General features: G+C 44.4%; 1 protein-coding gene across 1 annotated transcript in view; it reads right to left on the minus strand.

Annotated features, from left to right (window-relative positions):
* CAMKMT (calmodulin-lysine N-methyltransferase) overlaps positions 1 to 19,712 on the minus strand; it is a 688,167-nt gene that overhangs the window by 647,349 nt on the left and 21,106 nt on the right. Inside the window, exon 2 of the mRNA XM_033936811.1 lies at positions 4,494 to 4,675. Coding sequence (XP_033792702.1) covers positions 4,494 to 4,675 — 182 coding nt within the window. The remainder of the gene's footprint in view (positions 1 to 4,493; positions 4,676 to 19,712) is intronic.

A 19,712-nucleotide genomic window follows, 5' to 3' on the forward strand; every position in this document is an offset into this window, starting at 1 on the left:
CTGAACCGAGGAGACGGGAGCAGGAACCGATGCTGAACTCGATGCAGAAGCCGGTGTGAACGATGCTGGCTTCACGATGCTCGATGCATGAGTCGCAGATGCAGGCTTCGAACAGACCGGTGAAACATCTGTCGAGGTCGAAGCAGATGGCTCCTTAGAAGACTCCATCTTAAACATGGACTCCCAAAGTAAGCAGCGCCGTTTAAAAGAGCGCGCTGTGAGCGTGGAACAAGGCCGGCACGATTTCGGAACGTGTTCTGGACCAAGACACTGAAGACAGCGCCGGTGTGGGTCCGTCAACGAAATCGCACGCTGGCACTTGCTGCACTTTTTAAAACCGGTGATAGGCCGGGACATAGGCCGGAAAAGTGACGTTGCTAGGTCGAAGGAGCTAGGTCGCAGCCACGAGGCCGGCCCGGCCGAACCGCCGGACGAAATAATTGTAACTTTTTTTTTTTTTTTTTTTTAAATAGAAATAAAAGTCAAAGAAAGTAAGTAAAACAATAAAACGCGGGGAAAGAAGGCAAAATACTGAAATTTCAGTCAGCGCAGAATTGAAGAGAACTTCTCAGCTCCGCGGAAAGAAAAGAACTGAGGAGACGCGCCCGGTACATCGGGCGGGAAGGCACTGGCGCATGCGCGGTGCGGGCATCTCGAAACTTCTGAGTTTCTTCAAGCAAGACATGCTTGCAAGATGTCCGTATCGGGGCTCTGTCGGATGACATCACCCACTAGTGAGAATACCTGCCTGCTTGTCCTGGGATAATGTGCGGTACTTGGCCTCCATTTTGGAGGGTACGGCCGTGACCATGTAGGGGGTCTCCAGGTTCCTGAAGAAGGCCTGTTGGAGTACCGGGTTAGGTGGTAAGCGAAGGGACTCTCTGGGCAGTGATGGCATATCCAGCTCCGCCAGGTACTCCTTAGAGTATCTGGAGTCGGACTGGAGGTCTAAGTCCAATGCGTGGCCCATGTCTTGGACAAAGCGAGTGAAGGATGGGCGAGATGTCCCCGGGGCCCCGTGCGGGGTCGGGGAACGAGATCTTCGTCGGGTGGAGAAGGATAAGGAGGCTTCCCTCGAGTATCGAGGTTCATGCTCTGATCCATGCTCCGAGGCTAGGGAAGCACTGTGAGAGTGTTCCGGGGTTGTCGATCTTCGGCGTCTCGAGGAGCCCCTCGGAGACGATGCCGGGGTTAGGGGTACCGATCGATGTCGGATTGGTGACCTCGATCCGGACTCCCTCGGAGAATGCGTCCGAGGGGGGAGTTCGGAGGATGCGCGGGTTGGAGAGTGATAACTCAGCCACCCTTAGTGGTCCTGTACGAGGTGTGGGAGAACGGCCTCGTAGGGTTGGTGAACCTCGGGCCTTCTTGGAGGTACGGCGGTTCGAGGTTTCTGTCGTTCTAGCCCGACGTTTTGCCCCTCGGCGGTCCGCAGAGGGGGAACGTCTCGGGCGTCTCGGCGAGGAGTCCGAGGAGGATGGGATGCAGCGAGGGTTGCGCACCTTTCCTCGAGGTTGTTCGGTGTGAGGCTCAGGCTGGTCTGGCACATTCGAGGTCGAGGCCGATTGAAACTGGGCCATTGCAGCGGACAGCTCCGACGTGATCATCGCTCGGAGTAGGTCCTGGAAGACGGGCACGGACAGCATCGAAGGCATGTCCACTGCCTCGGTGCGCTCCACCGGGGGCGACCTCATATCAGAGTATTCCCGTGTGGTGGAGGCACGGCCCGAAGGCTTGGAGGGCTTAGACGGGGCTGTAAGCATGGGGCTTCCGCCATGCGTCGCCGTTGTCCCCGAGGCTGGCTTCTTCGCTGTTACAGAACCTGAAGAGGGAAGAGGGGACTTACCCGGAGCCGAGGCTTTCTGTTGTCCCGAGGGCTTCAGGGTCGAGTCTCGAGGCGATGCCGAGGTTTCCGGGGCCGAGGTCAAGGCCGGGGCCGAGGCCAGGGCCGACCTCGAGGCCGAGGGTTGGTCCGGGGTGAAGAGATCCGCCATGCGGGCTTTTCTTCGGCGGAGGGCCCGGTTTTGGAAAATAGCACACTGGGGGCAGGAGTCGGTTGGATGAGCTGCCCCCAGACAAAGGATACACTGGCGATGTGGATCTGTGAGAGAAAGAAGCCGCTCGCACCGGGTGCACTTTTTAAAGCCGGTCAAAGGCCGGGACATTAAATCGAAAGTAGCCGCGGCTCGATTAGCCACGCGGCCACGGGGACCCGGAAGCCTCCGGGTCGTTGAAAACGAAGCAGGAATCAAGTAAAAAGGTAAGGAATTCGCGCACAGCGACTTAATCGTGAAAAAACAAGAAAAAATCGCGGTGCTAGAAGGCAGTTGGGGCAGAGCCTGAAAAACACGTCTTCTAGGCTCGCGGAAAATTTTGAACTGGAGACCACGAGGGGATGCACCCCCTAGTGGAGCAGGAAGGCACGCATGCGTGGAGCAGCAGAGCAAACTTAAATCTTCAATCAAGTTTGCTTGAAAATGCTTCCGCATCGGGGCTCCGTAGATGACGTCACCCACATGTGAGAATATCATGCCTGCTTGTCCTGGGATAACAGATATCTTGGCATTTCAGACTGGGGTCTTGCCTATTATCCAGTTCTATGATTATTTCCTAGGCCAGTACCCTTTCTTCTTTCTGTGTCTTAACCGGCTGTGATCATCCTGGCTGAATGTAATCTTAGTCAATAACGCATGATTTATTTGTATTTAGTAAGTGTTGTTGTAAAAGAAAATCAGGAACGGGCAAAGTTGGTCCTCAAATGCTGGGCACCAGACAATTCTGCATCTGAACCAGCACAGATGTCTTTGATAATTCTAACTGCCTCCCCTTCCTATTGTGGTCTCCCTTTTTGGTATTCTTTTCTTTAAATTTGTAGTTCTCCCACCTTTCCTACCTGTTTCTGTTAGTCAAATGTTTGTTCAGTGGAAATTTGGCAAATTATGTCTCCCTCCGTTTAATATAACTTATAAAAAGCTTAGAAATCTTGATTTGCGTTTAATCAAAATTTTAATAAACTTGATCTATATTCTCCTTTTGCAGATTGAGGGGAGAGTGTGGTGCAGTGGTTAAAGATACAACCTCAGCACCCTGAGGTTGTGGGTTCAAACCCATGCTGTTCCTTGTGACCCTGGGCAACTCACATAATCCCCCCATTGCCCCAGGTACAGACAGGGAAAAATGCTTGAGTACCTGAATAAAATTCATGTAAACCATTCTGAGCTCCCCTGGGAGACCAGTTTAGAAAACTGAACAAATAGTGTGAAAAGTTTCAGCCTCTGACTACCAGAGCTGAGATTGTGATGTCATACTGCCTCATTCCACCAATGCCTAAGAGCCTACCTCATCAGTGATATCACAATGGCTTGATTGTCCCATACTTGGCTCACTCTTACTACATTATGATTTCTAGAGCAGCGCTACAGCTTCAGCACCTTGAGGTTGTGGGTTCAAACCTACACTGCTCCCTGTGACTCTGGGCAAGTCACCCATTGCTCCAGGTACACTATACAGATTGTGAGCCCACTAGGACACACAGGGAAAAATGCTTGAGTACTTGAATAAATTCATGTAAACCATTCTGAGTTCCCTCAAGAAAACAGTATAGAAAATTGAACAAATAAATAAATAAATTCCTCTTTAGTTAATCTGGTCTTGCAGCACTTAAGAACCAACCAATGCTGTCTGTCTCCAGGCCTGGGCAGCACTACTGGAAAAACTGGTGAATACTTGATGATCAGTAACTGAAGAGAGAACAATAATTAAAAAAGTATAAATCATCCATTCTCTGGCACCAGGGTCAGGGGTACAGGGTCATGGATTTGATATACCACCTTTCTGTGGTGAAACCAAAGTGATTTACATATATTATAGGCAGGTATTTTCTCTGTCCCTAGTAGGCTCAAACTCTCAGCTCTTGTACCAGGGGCAATAGAGAGTTAAGTGACTTACTAAGGGTTTCAAGGAGCTACAATGGAAACTGAACCCAGTTCCCCAAGTTCTCGAATCAGTGCACTAATCATTATGAGGGAGAAAGCTTTTTTTTTTTTTTTTTTTTTAAATGTCTCCCCTCCTATCAATGCTTTAGCAATAATTAGTTTATGCACTGAAAGGAAAGGATACATTTTACTTTTCAATATAGCAAATGGCTGAACTATTACTGCTGAATGTGTAACATTTTTTTCTGACAGTACACATTTTTTTTTAATACAATAGTAATTTGCATTCCATTTGCATATTGCATCGAGGAGCCAAGTTTTGTGTTAAGAAGTTGTGGCAACTATGACTGTCAGTAGCAAGTAAATCAATAGCTACTCAGTTTCCTGTTAAAACAAAATTTCTATTTATGAATATTCTCCTCTTGGAAACTCGCATTGGTTGAATCATAACACGCCCTTCTCAAATTAATCAATGTAACAGGAATACACTGCTTTTAGACCGTGATAGATATGGTACTATATTTCTATGCAAGATATATACAATAGCAAACAAGGTACCTTAGAAAGAGACTGTGTTCAGGATAAAAGGTGCTTGTACACTGAAACCAAGGAGCAGAATCAGGGGGCTCCTCCGTTCTCTCTTCCTTTATCGCAGAGAACGAAAACAGATAAAAGGATTTGAATCTTCTTACAGACACCTGACGTAAATTATCATCATCTAAGCGGTTTTGCCTCAGGACCTTTAAAATAGAAAAAAAAAATTATTAATAAGAGATTGCATAACAAATTGAAAAAAAGCAGTAGAAGCACAAAAGTTTTGGAGACAGGTATACAAAGATCATTTCTTTTACCCTCCCCCCCTTTTACTAAGCCATGATAGGAATTCTATGAGCATCAGAGCAGTGTCCGAGCATTTAGCGCTCTGGGCCACATTAGAAACCTCTGTCGCAGCTTAGTAAAAGGAGGGGTTAATTATTTATACGTGCATAGAACCGTTAGAAAAATCTGAAAACGGGTACAAATCTCCCACATAAGAACCAAGTTTCAAGTTTATTATGATTTGATATATCGCTTAAAAATTCCTAAGCAGTTTACATAAAAACATCGCTAAAATAGGGAGAGCAAACATGAATAACAAAGACAACAGGGAGGACGACATACGGTACGATAGGAGAATAGCAAGGATTACATCATTTCATAAAATAAAAAAAAGGATGGGGATAGGAAAGCACAAAAGGCGGTGGAAATAAAAAGATTCAAAATCCAGAGAAGTTTCAGGTTTCAAGTTTATTAAAAATTTTGACCGTATTGCAAGTTCAAGAAATTCAAAGCGATGTACAATATAAAAATGGGGAAGACAGACAAATCAATAACAATGACTTAGACCAGTGTTCTTCAACCTTTTTACTCCTGTGGACCGGCAGAAATAAAAGAATTATTTTGTGGACCGGCATCAGTCCGCGGACCAGCAGTTGAAGAACACTGGGCTAAGTCGTAGGTAAGACCCCGCCCATCTCTACCCAATCTCCACCCCAGACTTCGCCCCCATAATAGTACTAATTGTAACACTATTTTTTCCATTCATTTTTCATAGATATACACAATATAATCTTATTAACAATAGATAATGGTTAACCACAAAATTAAAGCACACTGACAGCAGATGTAAATTCTCAAAATTGACATAATTCAATCACAAAATTCAAAAATAAAATCATTCCCCCTACCTTTGTTGTCTCCCTCCTTTCATGCTATACCTTACCTTCTGGCCTGCTCCCGCCTGGCCATTTTATGCTGCCCCCGGTGTTATCTTCAGGCCGGCTCCCTCTTCCTCACTGATGCAGTGCACAAAGCTGCGGGCAGCAGCTCCTTGCGCGTCCCACGCCTCATCTGGAAACCTTCCCTCTGACATTGCGACGTCAAAGAGAAGGCTTCCGGTTCAGGAACAGGATGCGCATAGGAACCACTGCCTGTGGCTTTGTGCACTGAGTCAGTGAGGAAGAGGGAGCTGGCTCGAAGATAACGCCACATCAATCGCACCATGGACTGGCGGTTGAAAAACACTGTTTTGGGCCTGATGCACATGCCAGCCCTGTGGACCGGTAGGAAATTTCTGTGGACTGGCACCGGTCCATGAACCGGTGGTTGAAGAACACTGACATAGACGATCACAACTAGTAAGCTACTAATTAAATAGGAGGGATGTGGGGGGGGGGGGGAACTACAATTAGACTAGGAAAGATAACAATAAAAGGTCAAAACATGAGGACAGGAAGAAATTATAAGCAAAGCCTCTTATGAATCCTATGTGTCATATGTGTCTTTATACAAAAAGCTTTTTAATAAACCTTTGAATCTGTTTAATGACTGCTCTTCCCTCAGTTGTTTCGGCAGTGAATTCCAAGTTTAAGGAGCCATAAAATGCAAAATCAAAGTTGATAGAGTAGACCGAAGGAAAAAGATAATCATACTTTGAAAGATAATTATGCAACATGGATTAAAGTAAAGAAGACATCACTTCTTTATCTGGAGAGGCAGACATTAGGGGCCTGATTCTCGAAACGAGTGTCCCAATTGCAGGCGGCGGTAGGAGTCCTACCACAGTCTAGCAGCCAATCGGGACATACCTTTTTTAAAAATTTGTCTGAGGAAGGACACTTACATTGTAGGCATCTGTAGCACATCTTCAGAGACGCATAGAGACACTTAAGCAAGCCCAAGGCAGGGAGTGGGTGTGGATTTGCCCGGAAGTGGCCTTGAGCGTGCTTAAGCATCCCTATGTGTCTCCGTAGGCATGAGACAGACGCCTTAAATGTAGGCCTGCAAAATGCTGGCCTACACTTAAGGCATCTGTTCATGATGTAGATGCAGTTCTTTTTGGGACACCGATGGGTGACTTACATGTGATCAGTGGCCATCTCTTAGGCATCCATCAAGATTGGCGTCCTAAAGAGAATCAAGTCATAAATCTCTGGCTTGATATAGTAATTAGCCTAGAACTCAGAGAGACCCATAAGCTATCTTATAATTTAGAAAAACAAATAAAAGAACTTGATAAAAATAATATCTTTCAAAGTTTGTATAACCCTAATTTGTAGTAGCCTTAGTCACACAGGGAAGAATTGTTTCCACCTCTTAAGTAGTAGATCCAGCTATAGCTGAAAAAATACCGATTTTTAGGATTCAAAAACAGACCTCCCTATGTTAGAATAACAATCTTTACACCAAATCCTGGTCCACTGCAAAACAAATATATTAGCATGAAAAAAACTGAGGCCCTCTCAAACTCTCTTAAGAAAGCTGTCAAATTCAAACTACCTAAATAAATCAGGGACAGTTCAAGCAAACTCTCCAACGGAGGCACACTTCCTCAGAATAAAAGAATCCAGAAGTGTTTGAAAATTCTCCTGTATATACTGTATGTTGAGAACATCTCCTTATAAGAAATTTTATGTGACCTAAGGAAATTCACAAACTAGAAGTTCTTCTTTTTAGCCAGATGTTCTAAGTCCTCCAATTTCCTAAGCAAAAATGATGTCTTTAATCAGTATAGATTCATTTTGAATCAAATTTTCAGTCATATGTCCACAAAGTCAAGTTAGACATCTACTGGAACAGTCTAGTCCCATGAGCAACAATACAACCTTGTATCTGTAACAGTTGGCCTAAGAGGAACTTACTCAACTCTTCAATCGCCATCCAAGTGGACTCCAATGAAAAGGCAACCAGCACATAAGATGGAACTCTGGCCTGACTGATAAGCCTACCTAAGATCTAGAAATCTCTGAAGGGGTCCTCTGATCCCTCAAAACTTCAACAGATACTCTGGAACACACACTGTCTGGTGCTACTAATTAGCTTCTGCAAACAGACATAAAGACCATCATTGACCCCCTTAGCTGCAATAAGTGTCAACTCCAAAACATTATCCAACAGCACCATATGAATGTCTCTCCAAGTGCTATACCAAGAGCAGGGATGATCGGATGTCTCCAGTTCTCGGGGTTAGATGTTTTCAAATGTTCTGGAAAGATACCAGGATATATTCTCTAGTTAAAATCTCAAATGCCTCTGCTTCATAAACAACAACTTCATCTATTTGACTCATTGAAGAAGCACAGGCTGGGTCAGCTGAAAAGACCATAGAGTTGCCCTTTCTTTGACCATTTTAAGATAAATATTTGCGAGCACTCTAACACACTATTTTGCTCTGCCTTTTCAATGTGATTTTATATCAAAATAAATTATTTAGAAAACAATTATATAAAGAAAACCATAGTAATGCAATTATATCAATTGGCAAGCAAAGCTATAACAGAAAAGTTCTGGAGTACAACAAAGAAGCAAAATAGCTATCCAACACAGGGAATGTAGTGGAAAAGGCAAATACCGTACTTTTTGCTCCATAAGACGCACCTGACAATAAGTTGCACTATAGATTTAGAGGAGGAAAACAAGAAAAAAAACATTCTGAACCAAATTCTCCCTGCCAAGCTCTGTACCCAACCCTACACTCCTTGCCAAGCTCTGCACCCTGTCCCCCTCCCTGCTAGGCTTTGTACCCTGTCCTCCATCTGGTGGTCTAGTGGTAGACTGGGACAAGAGTAATCCATCCCAGCCGACTAACAGTTTTTTACAACCCCCAGTACCTTTTTTAATCATCCCTCCGTACCCCCCAGTACTTTTAAGTTTAAATCTTTTTTGATTAAAATTCAAAATCATAGAATACAAAGAATGCAAGAATATATTAAATCAACCAGCAGAGGTTACAGAAAGTGCCCTCACCCCACCCACCCCTTCTCCCTCTCTTATGATCAAACAATGTGTCTTGAGGAGAAAATTACAAGCAGAACAGTATACAAAATTCACAACAACACTGGTAACAAGATCAGAAAAGTGACAATCATAATATCATCAAATATTCACAACGTTACAATATCTCCCACCCTCCAAAAGCAACAACCCCCCAAATCCACCCCCTCCCCATGTCAACAACACATCCATGTGGCATCAGTGCTGGAACTAGCTAAGAGACCCCAGCCCTCGGGGGAGGAAACAAGAGGCATAGAAACCCCAGACACAAACAAAGGGGAAAAAAGGAAGAAAGGTCTGTCTTTCACACTGGCATCTCCGATCGTAGGACGGGCAGAAAAATCCTTCATCTCAGGCTCCCCCAGTACTTTTTTAAAAAGACGGCTGTCTTGTCCTATTTCCGCAGTGCACAGGTCAGGAGCGAGCTTTCCGCACTCCTGCCTGGCGCCACGCTGCAATCTGAATGGCTGCCGTGATTCTCACGAGTCCTGCGAGAACTCACGGCAGCCATTCAGATAGCAGGGCGGGCCCAAGCGAGAGCATGGAAAGCTTGCACCTGACCTGTGCGCCGCTAGGGAGGGATACACACTGGACCACCAGGTACTGTACTACGATGGTGGTGGCGGGGGCCTGACGGCAGGTGTTTTAAAAGATGCAGCAGTGTGCTTTAAATAAGGAAAGTAGGAGAGGGGAGGCGGCAGGTGCTTTAAACAGTGTGGGGGATGGGGGTAAAAATTGTATCTTCGCTCCATAAGACGCACCGAGATTTCCACCCACTTTTGGGTGGAAAAAAAGTGCATCTTATGAAGCGAAAAATATGGAATTTAAAGTAATCAGATGTGCCCAACTTTTGAATTAAATAAATAACATCCCTACACCATGATTTGACAACCTGTACAAATCAATTCAGACAGCCACAACTAGTAATAACAGGAAAAACGCATATCCTTCTAAAGAGAGACTCAACCATCACTACCAAAAATTACAACCCAATAACTTACTTACCTAATACCTATGCTTTAAAACTGTTCACTGCAATAGATGCAGATACAACATATGAGGGGGTTTCAATAATTTATCTACCTCAGTAGGAACGTTTTCAAAAAAAAGTTTTATTTTTCAATATAGTCTGTCCAGTATCGTCTACACTGCCCACTGCTTGATTCGCCATCAAAGCTATCTTCAGCCCCTCCCAATCAATCTTACCATTTACTTGGACACAAAGCACAGAAATCTGTCTGGCATCATCTTCACCTCCCCCTTGCTGGGACTTCCATTTAAGCACCACTCCTGCGCATCATAAATGAAGTTATAGTTTTTGATCTATCGAGTTTTGAGTTTCTATTTAGGGATCCTTTGTGTCTATCCTATATATGTGTTTTTGAACTCTATCACTGTTTTGTCTCCACTACCTCTACAGGGAGGGCATTCCAGGCATCCACCACCCTCTCCTTGAAGAAATATTTCCTGACGTTATTCCTAAGTCCACCACCCCGCAACCTCATACTAAGTCCTCTAGTTCTACCGACTCTCTGTTTCTGGAATATATTTGCTTGTAGATTAATACCCTGCAAGTATGATAAACTTATGTATCATATCTCCTCTGCTTCTTCTTTTCTCCAGGGCACACATATTCAGGTATTCAAGCCTCTTCTCATAGGTCTCAGCACAATCCCAATATCATTTTTGTTGCCTTCCTCTGGAGTGCTTCAAGTTTTCTTAAATCCTTAGCAAAGTATGGCCTCCAGAAATGAACACAATATTCCAAGGGGCCTCATCAATGTCTTGTACAGGGGCATCAACACTTCTCTTTTTCTGCTGGCGATTCTTCTCTCTATACAGCCCAGAATCCTTCTAGCTATAGCCAATGTTTTTGTCGCATTGTTTTGCAGCTTTGAAATCCTCAAGCACTATCACACCAAGATCCCTCCCCCTGTCCGAGAATATCAGCTTCTCTCCCCCAAGCATATACAGCTCCTTTGGATTTTTAATTCCAAAGTGCATCACTCTGCACTTGTTTGCATTAAATTAGACTATTCTTCCAATATTCGCAGATCTCTTCTCAAGTTTTCTATTCCCTTCAGTGTGTCAACTCTGTTGCAAATTTTTGTGTCATCTGCAAAAAGAACACACTTTTCCAGCTAATCCTTCACAATCACTCACAAATATATTGAACAGAATGGGCCGAATACCAATTTCTGAGGAACACCACTACTCACCTTTCTTTACTCCGAGCAAATTCCTTTCACCATCACGCTGTCATCTGTCTGTCAACCAATTTTTAATTCAGATCACTACTTTGGATCCTAACTTCAGCCCACTAAGTTTACTGATGAGCCTCCCGTGAAAAATTGTGTCAAAGGCTTTGCTGAAATCCAGGTAAACTACATCTAGCGCACACCCTTTACCCAATTGTCCAGTCATCCAGTCAAAGAAATCAATCCGACTCATTTGGCATGATTTCTCCTAAGGAAAACATGTTGTCTTGGATCTTGTAACCTGATGGATTCCAGACAGTTCACTATTCCTTCCTTCAGCAGAATTTCCATTATCTTTCCAACCACCAAAGTGAGGCTTACCCGCCTGTAGTTTCCGACTTCTTCTCTTTTACCACTTTTATGAAGAGGGACCTCATTCGCTCTTCTCCAATCCCACAGAACCGCTCCAATCCACAGAACCAAATCCACAAGAACTTCTCCAAGTTCCCTCAATACCCTAGGATGGATCTCATCTGGACCCATGGCTTTGTTCAGTTTTACTTTTCCCAGTAGTTCCTAAACATTTTCTTCCGTGAACAATAATATCTACTCCAATCCCTTATATACCTTTGTCAGCCAACTGAGGTCCTTCTCCAAACTTTTCTTCTAAGAACACAAAACACAAGTACCATATTTACTCAAATATAAACCAACCTGAATATAAACCAATGTAACCTTTTTTTTCTTCAAAAAAAGGTTGACTCAAATATAAAATGGGGGAAGGAAGGGTTATATTCAAGTGCCCTGCTCTGCCAGGCTTTACACCCAGCCCTCCTTCCTGCCAGGCTCTGCATCCTGTCCCCCCTTCCTCCCGATCCCTCACAGGACTCCACCAGGCCTGCCATAAGCCCTGGTGGACCAGTAGAGGTCCAAGACAGGAGGGATCCCTCCTGTTTCCTGTACTGGTTGACTAACAACTCTCACATCCCTCCCGCCTCCTCGATTAGTAAAATGCATACCTTAAAAATCCCTGGTGGGCCAGCGATGGGCCAGGACAGGAAGGATCCCTCCCACCTCCCATCCTAGCCAACTCTGACAACTCTCACCTTCCTCCCACCTCCCCAATTAGTTAAAAGTGTACCTTTAAGATCTCTGGTGGTCCAGCAGTGAACCGTGCATTGGTTTGGCACATTTACTTGTTCCTCATCACTTTCCACACAGAAGTTCTCAGCATCATTTAGTCTCATAATTCCATTTCTAGTCTTCAATATACCTAAAAAAGTCTTGTCTCCTCTTTTTAAATGAATGGGGAGGAGCCACTATTAATAATTTTTGAAATGATTAGTTAAATTTTGCTTTAATATCACTCCCTCTGATATGTGTGATTGTCTCTCCTGTAATGTGGGTTATGGAAGAGTCTTAAAAATTATTTTGCTGTAATGATTCCTAACTTGTTTAGATATTTTATTTTTGTAATGAGATTGGGCTCTTGATCTGTTCAATAATTGTTTTTTGTTGAAAAATGAATAAATGATGATAAATAAATAAAATAAAATGATATCTTATCCATTTTTGTTTTATTGTTATTTGCTAATTTATAAAGTGATGATTGTTATTTCTCAGCTTTTTTCTAATTTGCATCTGCTATCTTTATATTTTGCACAATAATAGGGGGCATGCATTACTGTTTCTGTGGTGTTTCATTGTATGCAGTCTGACTTCTTGGTAGTTCAGCTCAACTTTTGTTTACATATTTTTATTTTGTGATTACTTAGTCCATATTGGGCAAGGGAGTTTCTGTGTTCTATATGACAAGACACGGTTTTATGTTAGCACTGAGAGTATAGGATCGATCTGTACTAATCTAGCTTATTTAGTTTTACAATGGGTATATTGATGTTCTAGTGCTCACTACAGTGTGTAAGATTATGCCTTTTCCTAGGTACACTTTTGTTGTACGAGTTGTAGATTATTACTAAAAATCATGTTTTTCAAATAGAGATTTTTAAAAATGATCATCCCAAGTGTCACATATGCTAGGTGCGCCACTGTTTGATCCTGATCTGTTTTTGCCATTTTCGGGACACAGACCACAGAAGTTTGCCTAGCATTGATTTTATTTCTCAATCTCTGAAGCCAATGTCAAAGCTCACTCCAGCTATAAAATAATTTAGGGCCTCTTCTATCAAACTGCGCTAACAATTTTTAGCGCAGAGAGCCGCGCTGAATGGCCCACGCTGCTCCCAACGCTCATAGGAACTCTATGAGCATCAGGAGCAGTATGGGCCATTCAGCGTGGCTCACCACACTACAAACTGCTAGCACAGTTTAATAGAAGAGGCCCTTAATTTTTGCTTTAATTGGATTCCATCTTGCTTTAATTGGATCCTCTGTGTTTACCCCACGTCAATGTTTTTGTCTTCACAACCTCCTGTATGAGAGCATTCCCAAACATCCACCACCCTTTCTGTGAAAAAGAATTCCCTGCTATTGCTCCTAAGTCTCCCACCCTGCAGCCTCAGCTCATGACCTAGTTCTATCACTTTCTCTTCTGTGAAAAAGATTAGTTTGCATAGTAATATCTTTCAAGTATTTAAAAATCTGTATCTTATTTCCATCCCCCCCCGCCTCCCAATCTCTCCTTTCTTCTAGGATATACATATTCAGGTATTCAAGTAGCTTCTCGTTCGTCTTTTGGCATGAACCCCATACATTTTTCATTGCCTTTCTCTAAACCACCTCATCTTTTGATATCCTTAGTGAGATATGGCCTCCAAAACTAAACACAATACTCCAAATAGGGCCTCATCAATGATTTGTATAGAGACATTAATATCTCCTTTCTTCTACTGGATCTCTCTCTCTCTATGCAGCCTCGCATTTATATAGTTACTGTCACCGTCTTATCATATTGTTTCATTGCCTTAAGATCATCCAATACTATCATTCCAAGTTCCCTCTCCCAGTCTGTGCTTATCAGCTTTTCACCCCCTAGCAAATGCTAGGTTTCTACACCCCATGTGCATCCCTTTACATGTGCATTAAATTTTTAACTGCCAAATATTAGACCATTTTTCTCATCTTTTTAGATCACTTCTTATGTTGTCCTTTCCTTCCAAAGTCCATTCAGTTGCAAATCTTTGTGTTGTCTACAAAAAGGCAAATGTTCCCTTCTAATCCTTTAACAAACGGTGAGCCTCACATCGGTCCCGGGAAAGATGATGGAGGCGCTGATTAAGGACAGCATCTGTGATCATATCGAAAAAAATGGACAGCTAAGGTCGAGCCAGCAAGGGTTCTGCAAGGGTAGGTCGTGCCTCACAAACTTGCTGTACTTCTTTGAGGGGGTAAATAGCCAGGTGGACAAAGGTAAACCCATAGACATAATTTACCTAGACTTCCAGAAAGCCTTCGATAAGGTACCACATGAGCGGTTGCTCAGGAAGCTATGGAATCACGGGGTGCGAGGGGAGGTCCACCGATGGATCAAAAACTGGCTGGCAGACAGGAAGCAGAGGGTTGGTGTAAAGGGCCACTACTCGGACTGGCAAGGGGTCACGAGCGGGGTATCTCAAGGGTCAGTGCTGGGACCGCTCCTGTTTAACATATTCATTGACGACCTGGAGGCGGGAACAAAATGTGAGGTCATCAAATTTGCAGATGACACCAAACTATTCAGCAAGGTTGAAACCACGGTAGATTGCGAGGATCTCCAAAGGGATCTTACGACACTGGAAGAATGGGTGAAAAAGTGGCAAATGAGCTTCAACGTAGGGAAATGCATATATAGGGAGAAGGAACCCGATGATCACTTACAAAATGGGGGGATCAATGCTAGGGGTCAGTAAGCTGGAAAGAGACCTGGGAGTGATGGTAGACACGACATTGAAGGCGTCGGCACAGTGCGCCACAGCCTCGAGGAAAGCAAACCAAATGTTAAGTATCATTAAGAAGGGTATCTCGACCAGAACGAAGGAAGTCATCCTGCCACTGTACCGGGCTATGGTGCGCCCGCATCTGGAATACTGTGTACAGTACTGGTCACCGTACCTCAAAAAGGACATGGCAATGCTTGAGGGAGTCCAGAGAAGAGCAACTAAACTGATTAAGGGTATGGAAAACCTTACATACACTGACAGACTGAAGAAGCTGGGGCTGTTCTCCCTGGAAAAGCGGAGACTCAGAGGAGATATGATAGAGACCGTCAAGATCCTGAGGGGCATCGAAAAGGTTGACAAGGACAGATTTTTCAATTTGAAAGAAACCACAAGAACAAAGGGTCACTCGATGAAATTGAAGGGGGACAGGTTTAGAACAAACGCAAGGAAATTCTTTTTCACACAGAGGGTGGTGGACACATGGAACACCCTTCCGGAGGTCGTGATAGGAAATAGCACAGTACAGGGTTTCAAGGAAGACCTGGATAGGTTCCTGGAGGACAAAGGGATTGAGGGGTACAGATAAGAGCAGTGGAAGGTTTAGCAATAAGTGTAGAGGTAGGTATAAAATTAGTCAGGGACCGCTGCTCAGGCAATATGCCTGATGGGCCGCCGCGTGAGCGGACCGCTGGGCAGGATGGACTTCTGGTCTTCCCCGGCGGAGGTGACTACTTATGTACTTATGTACTTAATGTCACTCACACATATATTAAATAGAATCAGACTAATATCGATCCCGGGGCATTCAGCTGCTCACCTAATTGAGTTCAAAAGCTGCCATAAGTACAATCATAGGTCAAAAAACTCCTGTATTTGAAGAACAAAAATAAGCAAAATTTACTCAGTCAGGAAAACATTAAGGATATAATAATAATAATAATAACAGCTTATATACCGCAATACCGTAAAGGTCTATGCGGTTTGCAAAAGATTAAGCAAAGGTACAAATTGACTGACTTCAAGAGGGGAAGAAGAAAGAGAAGTAATAAGACAGGAAATTCATTGTTGAGGAGAAAAGTGATCAAAAGGACAGTAGGTCGCTATTGAGGGGAAAGAGATAAGTGGATCAGTTGTCAAGATGTTTTAGGAACAGGTGTGTTTTTAGACATTTCCTAAATTCCTCATAAGTAGAGGGCGAAAGTAATTGTTCTAGGTCTTTACCCCATGATGCTGCTTGGTGTGAGAGAAGGAATTCATGGTGTTTTTTCAGTTTGCAACTTCTCACTGGGGGGGAAACGAAGCTGGAATGTGAACTTCTCTTGTGTCTGTTGGCTGAGAAGGAGAAAAGGTCAGTAATGTATTTGGGGGCAAGTCCGTGTAATGCTTTAAAGCAGAAACAGGCAAATTTGAACTTTACGTGTGCCTCCATCGGGAGCCAATGTAGCTGCCGGTAGTAGGGTGTCACATGGTCAAATTTTTTTAGTCCAAAGATTAGTCTGACTGCCGCATTTTGCAACAGTTGTAGGCGTCGCATATTTTTTGGGGAAATTGCCAAATAGGCGATGTTACAGTAGTCAAGCAGGCTTAGTACGAGGGATTGGACTAGGATTCTAAAAACCGATGTAACAAAAATAAGCTTTAAGGGATCTGAGTTTCCAGAGAGTAAAAAATCCCTTTCTGATTAAGGAGTCTACTTGGTCTTTCATGGTTAGGCATTGATCTAGAGTTACACCTAGTATTTTTATGGAGGGCTGGATAGGGTAACTAAGGTTATTGATACAGAGGGGTGATTTAATGTCAAGTGGATGTGGTGAAGCAATGAAAAAAGTCGTTTTATCTGAATTAAGTTTGAGCCTAAAGTTTGTCATCCATTGTTCCATCATGTTTATGGCTTCTGAAGCTTTGGGAATAGTTTCGGAGACAGAATTGGTGAATGGGATAATAATCGTAAAATCATCTGCATAACTAAATAGTTTTATCCCCAGCTGGGTTAGCTTCGTGCCCAGTGAGGACATGTAGACGTTGAAGAGCAATGGGGATAGTGGAGAGCCTTGGGGCACACCGGATGGATTACTCCAGGTGTCGGAAAGCTCATAATTAAAACAAACCTGATAGGTGCAGGATATAAGGAAGCCACGGAACCAGTTCAGCACCTTATCCCGGATACCAATGGCATCTAGGCATTGCAGCAGTTTCATGTGGTCCACTAGATCAAAGGCCGAACTCATATCGAATTATCAGGGCATTAAGGCCTTTACTAAACAGTAGGTGCAAATTGTCTAAGATAGCCGCAATTACTGTCTCCGTACTGAATAGTGGCCTAAAACCAGTTGAGTTTCATGGAGGAGAGAGAATTGATCAAGATAACCCATCAGTTGGGTGTGAACCAATCCCTCCATAATTTTTATAATAAACAGAATGGAAGCTACCGGTCTATAGTTGGATATTAGGGCTGAGGATACTTTACGATTTTTTAGAACCGGGGTTATAATAATGTGACCATTATTAGAGAGGAACTTCCCATTGTTTAGGTTGTAAGCCAAGTATTTCATCAGTGATAATTTAAATTCTAAAGGTGCCGCTTTCATAATTTCTGGGGGGCATGAGTCCAGAACGCAATAGGATCTAGAGTATTTGCTGTCCGCTGTCCCCGTTGCTTTTCGTGTTAGCTATTGAGCCATTGGCGGCTAGGATTCGAGCTGATCCGGATATTCGGGGCATTCATATTGGAGACCAGGAGAGTCGCATTAATCTTTTTGCCGATGATATTCTTCTTTACCTGGACCATCCCCGGAGGGATTTGGGGCGGGTTCTTGAATTGGTCCGCTCCTTTGGTGATATTTCTGGGCTGAGAGTTAACTGTGATAAATCTGAACTTCTTCCATTGCGGTCCACCCGGGTGGAGGCTTGGCATGCGAGCCTTGAGATTTCTCCGGTGAAGGGGCCGATGCGATATCTGGGAGTATATTTAAGTCCTGATCTCAAGCTTCTGTATCGCTATAATGTGCTCCGTCATTTGGAGGAGATTCGGCATTTGTGTGAGAAATGGAGAGACCTCCCCCTGGGGGTTTGGGGTCGTGTGGCTTTGACTAAGATGGTCCTCCTTCCCAAGATTTTGTATCCGTTGCAGGCTATACCGCTCTGGGTTAATGCTAAGGAGGTGCGTCTGTTTCGTTCGCTTATCTCCTCTTTTGTTTGGCGTCATAAGCGGGCCCGGATTAGCTCTGCTACCTTGGCCTTGGATAAATATAGGGGTGGCTTAAACCTTCCTGATCTTCGCTATTATAATGTTGCCGCTTTGTTCCGCTTTATTCATGAAGGATGGTCGGGTTGTTATAAATTCTCTTCCCAGAGCTGGGTGGAGTCTTGGTGTGCCCCTCACTCGGTCTTGTCTCTTTTGCATATCCCATTGTCGGTTATCCCGGGAGGGGGGGCTAAGTTTGCGTATCTCTTACCTATGAGGCGGGCGTGGCGGTGGTGGAGAAGTCGGCAGGGGAAATCTCCGGCTGCATCCCTTTTGTTGCAGTTATATGGGAAATCCGACTTCCCGCCGGGAGTGGGACACGCCTGGTTCCGGCAGTGGGAGCAGAGAGGGGGTAGAACACTTCACGATATTGTCTCCGTGGGGGGGGGGGGTCGGTTTCCTTCTTTTGAACAGCTGCAGACCCACTGGCACTTGCCTCGGACTCACTTCTGGGCTTACCTGCAGGCCCGGCATTATTACTTCTCTCTTAATCGTCGCTGGGGGGATGCTTGGCTCTGTGGTCCCTTGGATGTTCAGTTTTTTCAGGTCTCTCCAGCTTCCAACAAGTTGGCTACCTGGTATCGGATTCTGAAGGCCGCTTCGGATTTGGGATCTATTGACCGTTTGGCCTCCCGGTGGCAATCGGAGCTCAGTATTGCCTTGGATCGTAAGGCCTTTCTTGATCTCTTTGCCACCGTGCACGCCCTGGGGGGTTACACGGACTTTAGGGAGATGCAATTTAAAATTTTGCATCGGGCTTATTTATCTCGGGCTCAGGGAGCTCGTATGGGCCTTTGGGAGGACGCCGTTTGTGTTAAATGTAAGCGTTTCGTGGGTACCCTAACGCACCACTTTTTGGAGTGCCCTTCTTCTGCAATCTGGTTGCAGGTTCTCCCCTTTTTGGAGCGCCTTCTTCAACGAGCTATACCATGGTCTTATGGTTTTCTGCTCTTGGGGGATCAGCGTGATTTGATCGAGGGGGGGCTCCCGCTCCCTCAACGCAGGGTTCTTTACATGGCTGTCTTGGTAGTAAAAAAGCTCCTGTTGCAGCATTGGGTGGACGAGTCTGTTGCATCCTTTTCGCATTGGCTGGCTCGTTTGGCTCTGGTGGGGCGCTATGAGCTTCAGCGTCTTCCTAAGGCTGGGAGTTTGACTCACCGCTGCTATCGAGATCTGTGGCAGAGGGTGTTGCAGCTCTGCTCCGGTTTGGAGTCGGAGGGCATGTCTTCCTCTCCTTGATTTGTTTCCTAGTGGGAGTGGTTGCGCTTTCTCCCTCTGGCTTCCTGTTTTTGTTTTTGCTTTTGCTTCTGTTTTGTTTTTTGATCTTTCTCGGGTGGCTGCACCGGTGTGGTTGTAGGGGGTGATTGGATGTTTGGCTGTCTAGTGGTATGTGTGGGGAATGATTGTTGTGGTTTGGGGTGCGTGAGTGGGACTGGCGTGTGTTTGTGTGGTGGGGTTTGGTATTTTAAAATGTCAATTGTGAGGGGCACCCAAACATGGGGGTTTTTGTACTGCGATTATTTGTTGCTCTGATATCCTGTACTGTTTCTGGATGCTTTGTTTTCTGATTGTTTCACTCGTGGTTGTGAGTTCCTTTGCAGTTGTCAATAAAGATAATTTACAAAAAAAAAAAAAGGATCTAGAA

The sequence above is a fragment of the Geotrypetes seraphini genome, chromosome 3 (assembly GCF_902459505.1).
Source record: "Geotrypetes seraphini chromosome 3, aGeoSer1.1, whole genome shotgun sequence".
In the NCBI taxonomy this organism is placed as follows: Eukaryota; Metazoa; Chordata; class Amphibia; order Gymnophiona; family Dermophiidae; genus Geotrypetes; species Geotrypetes seraphini.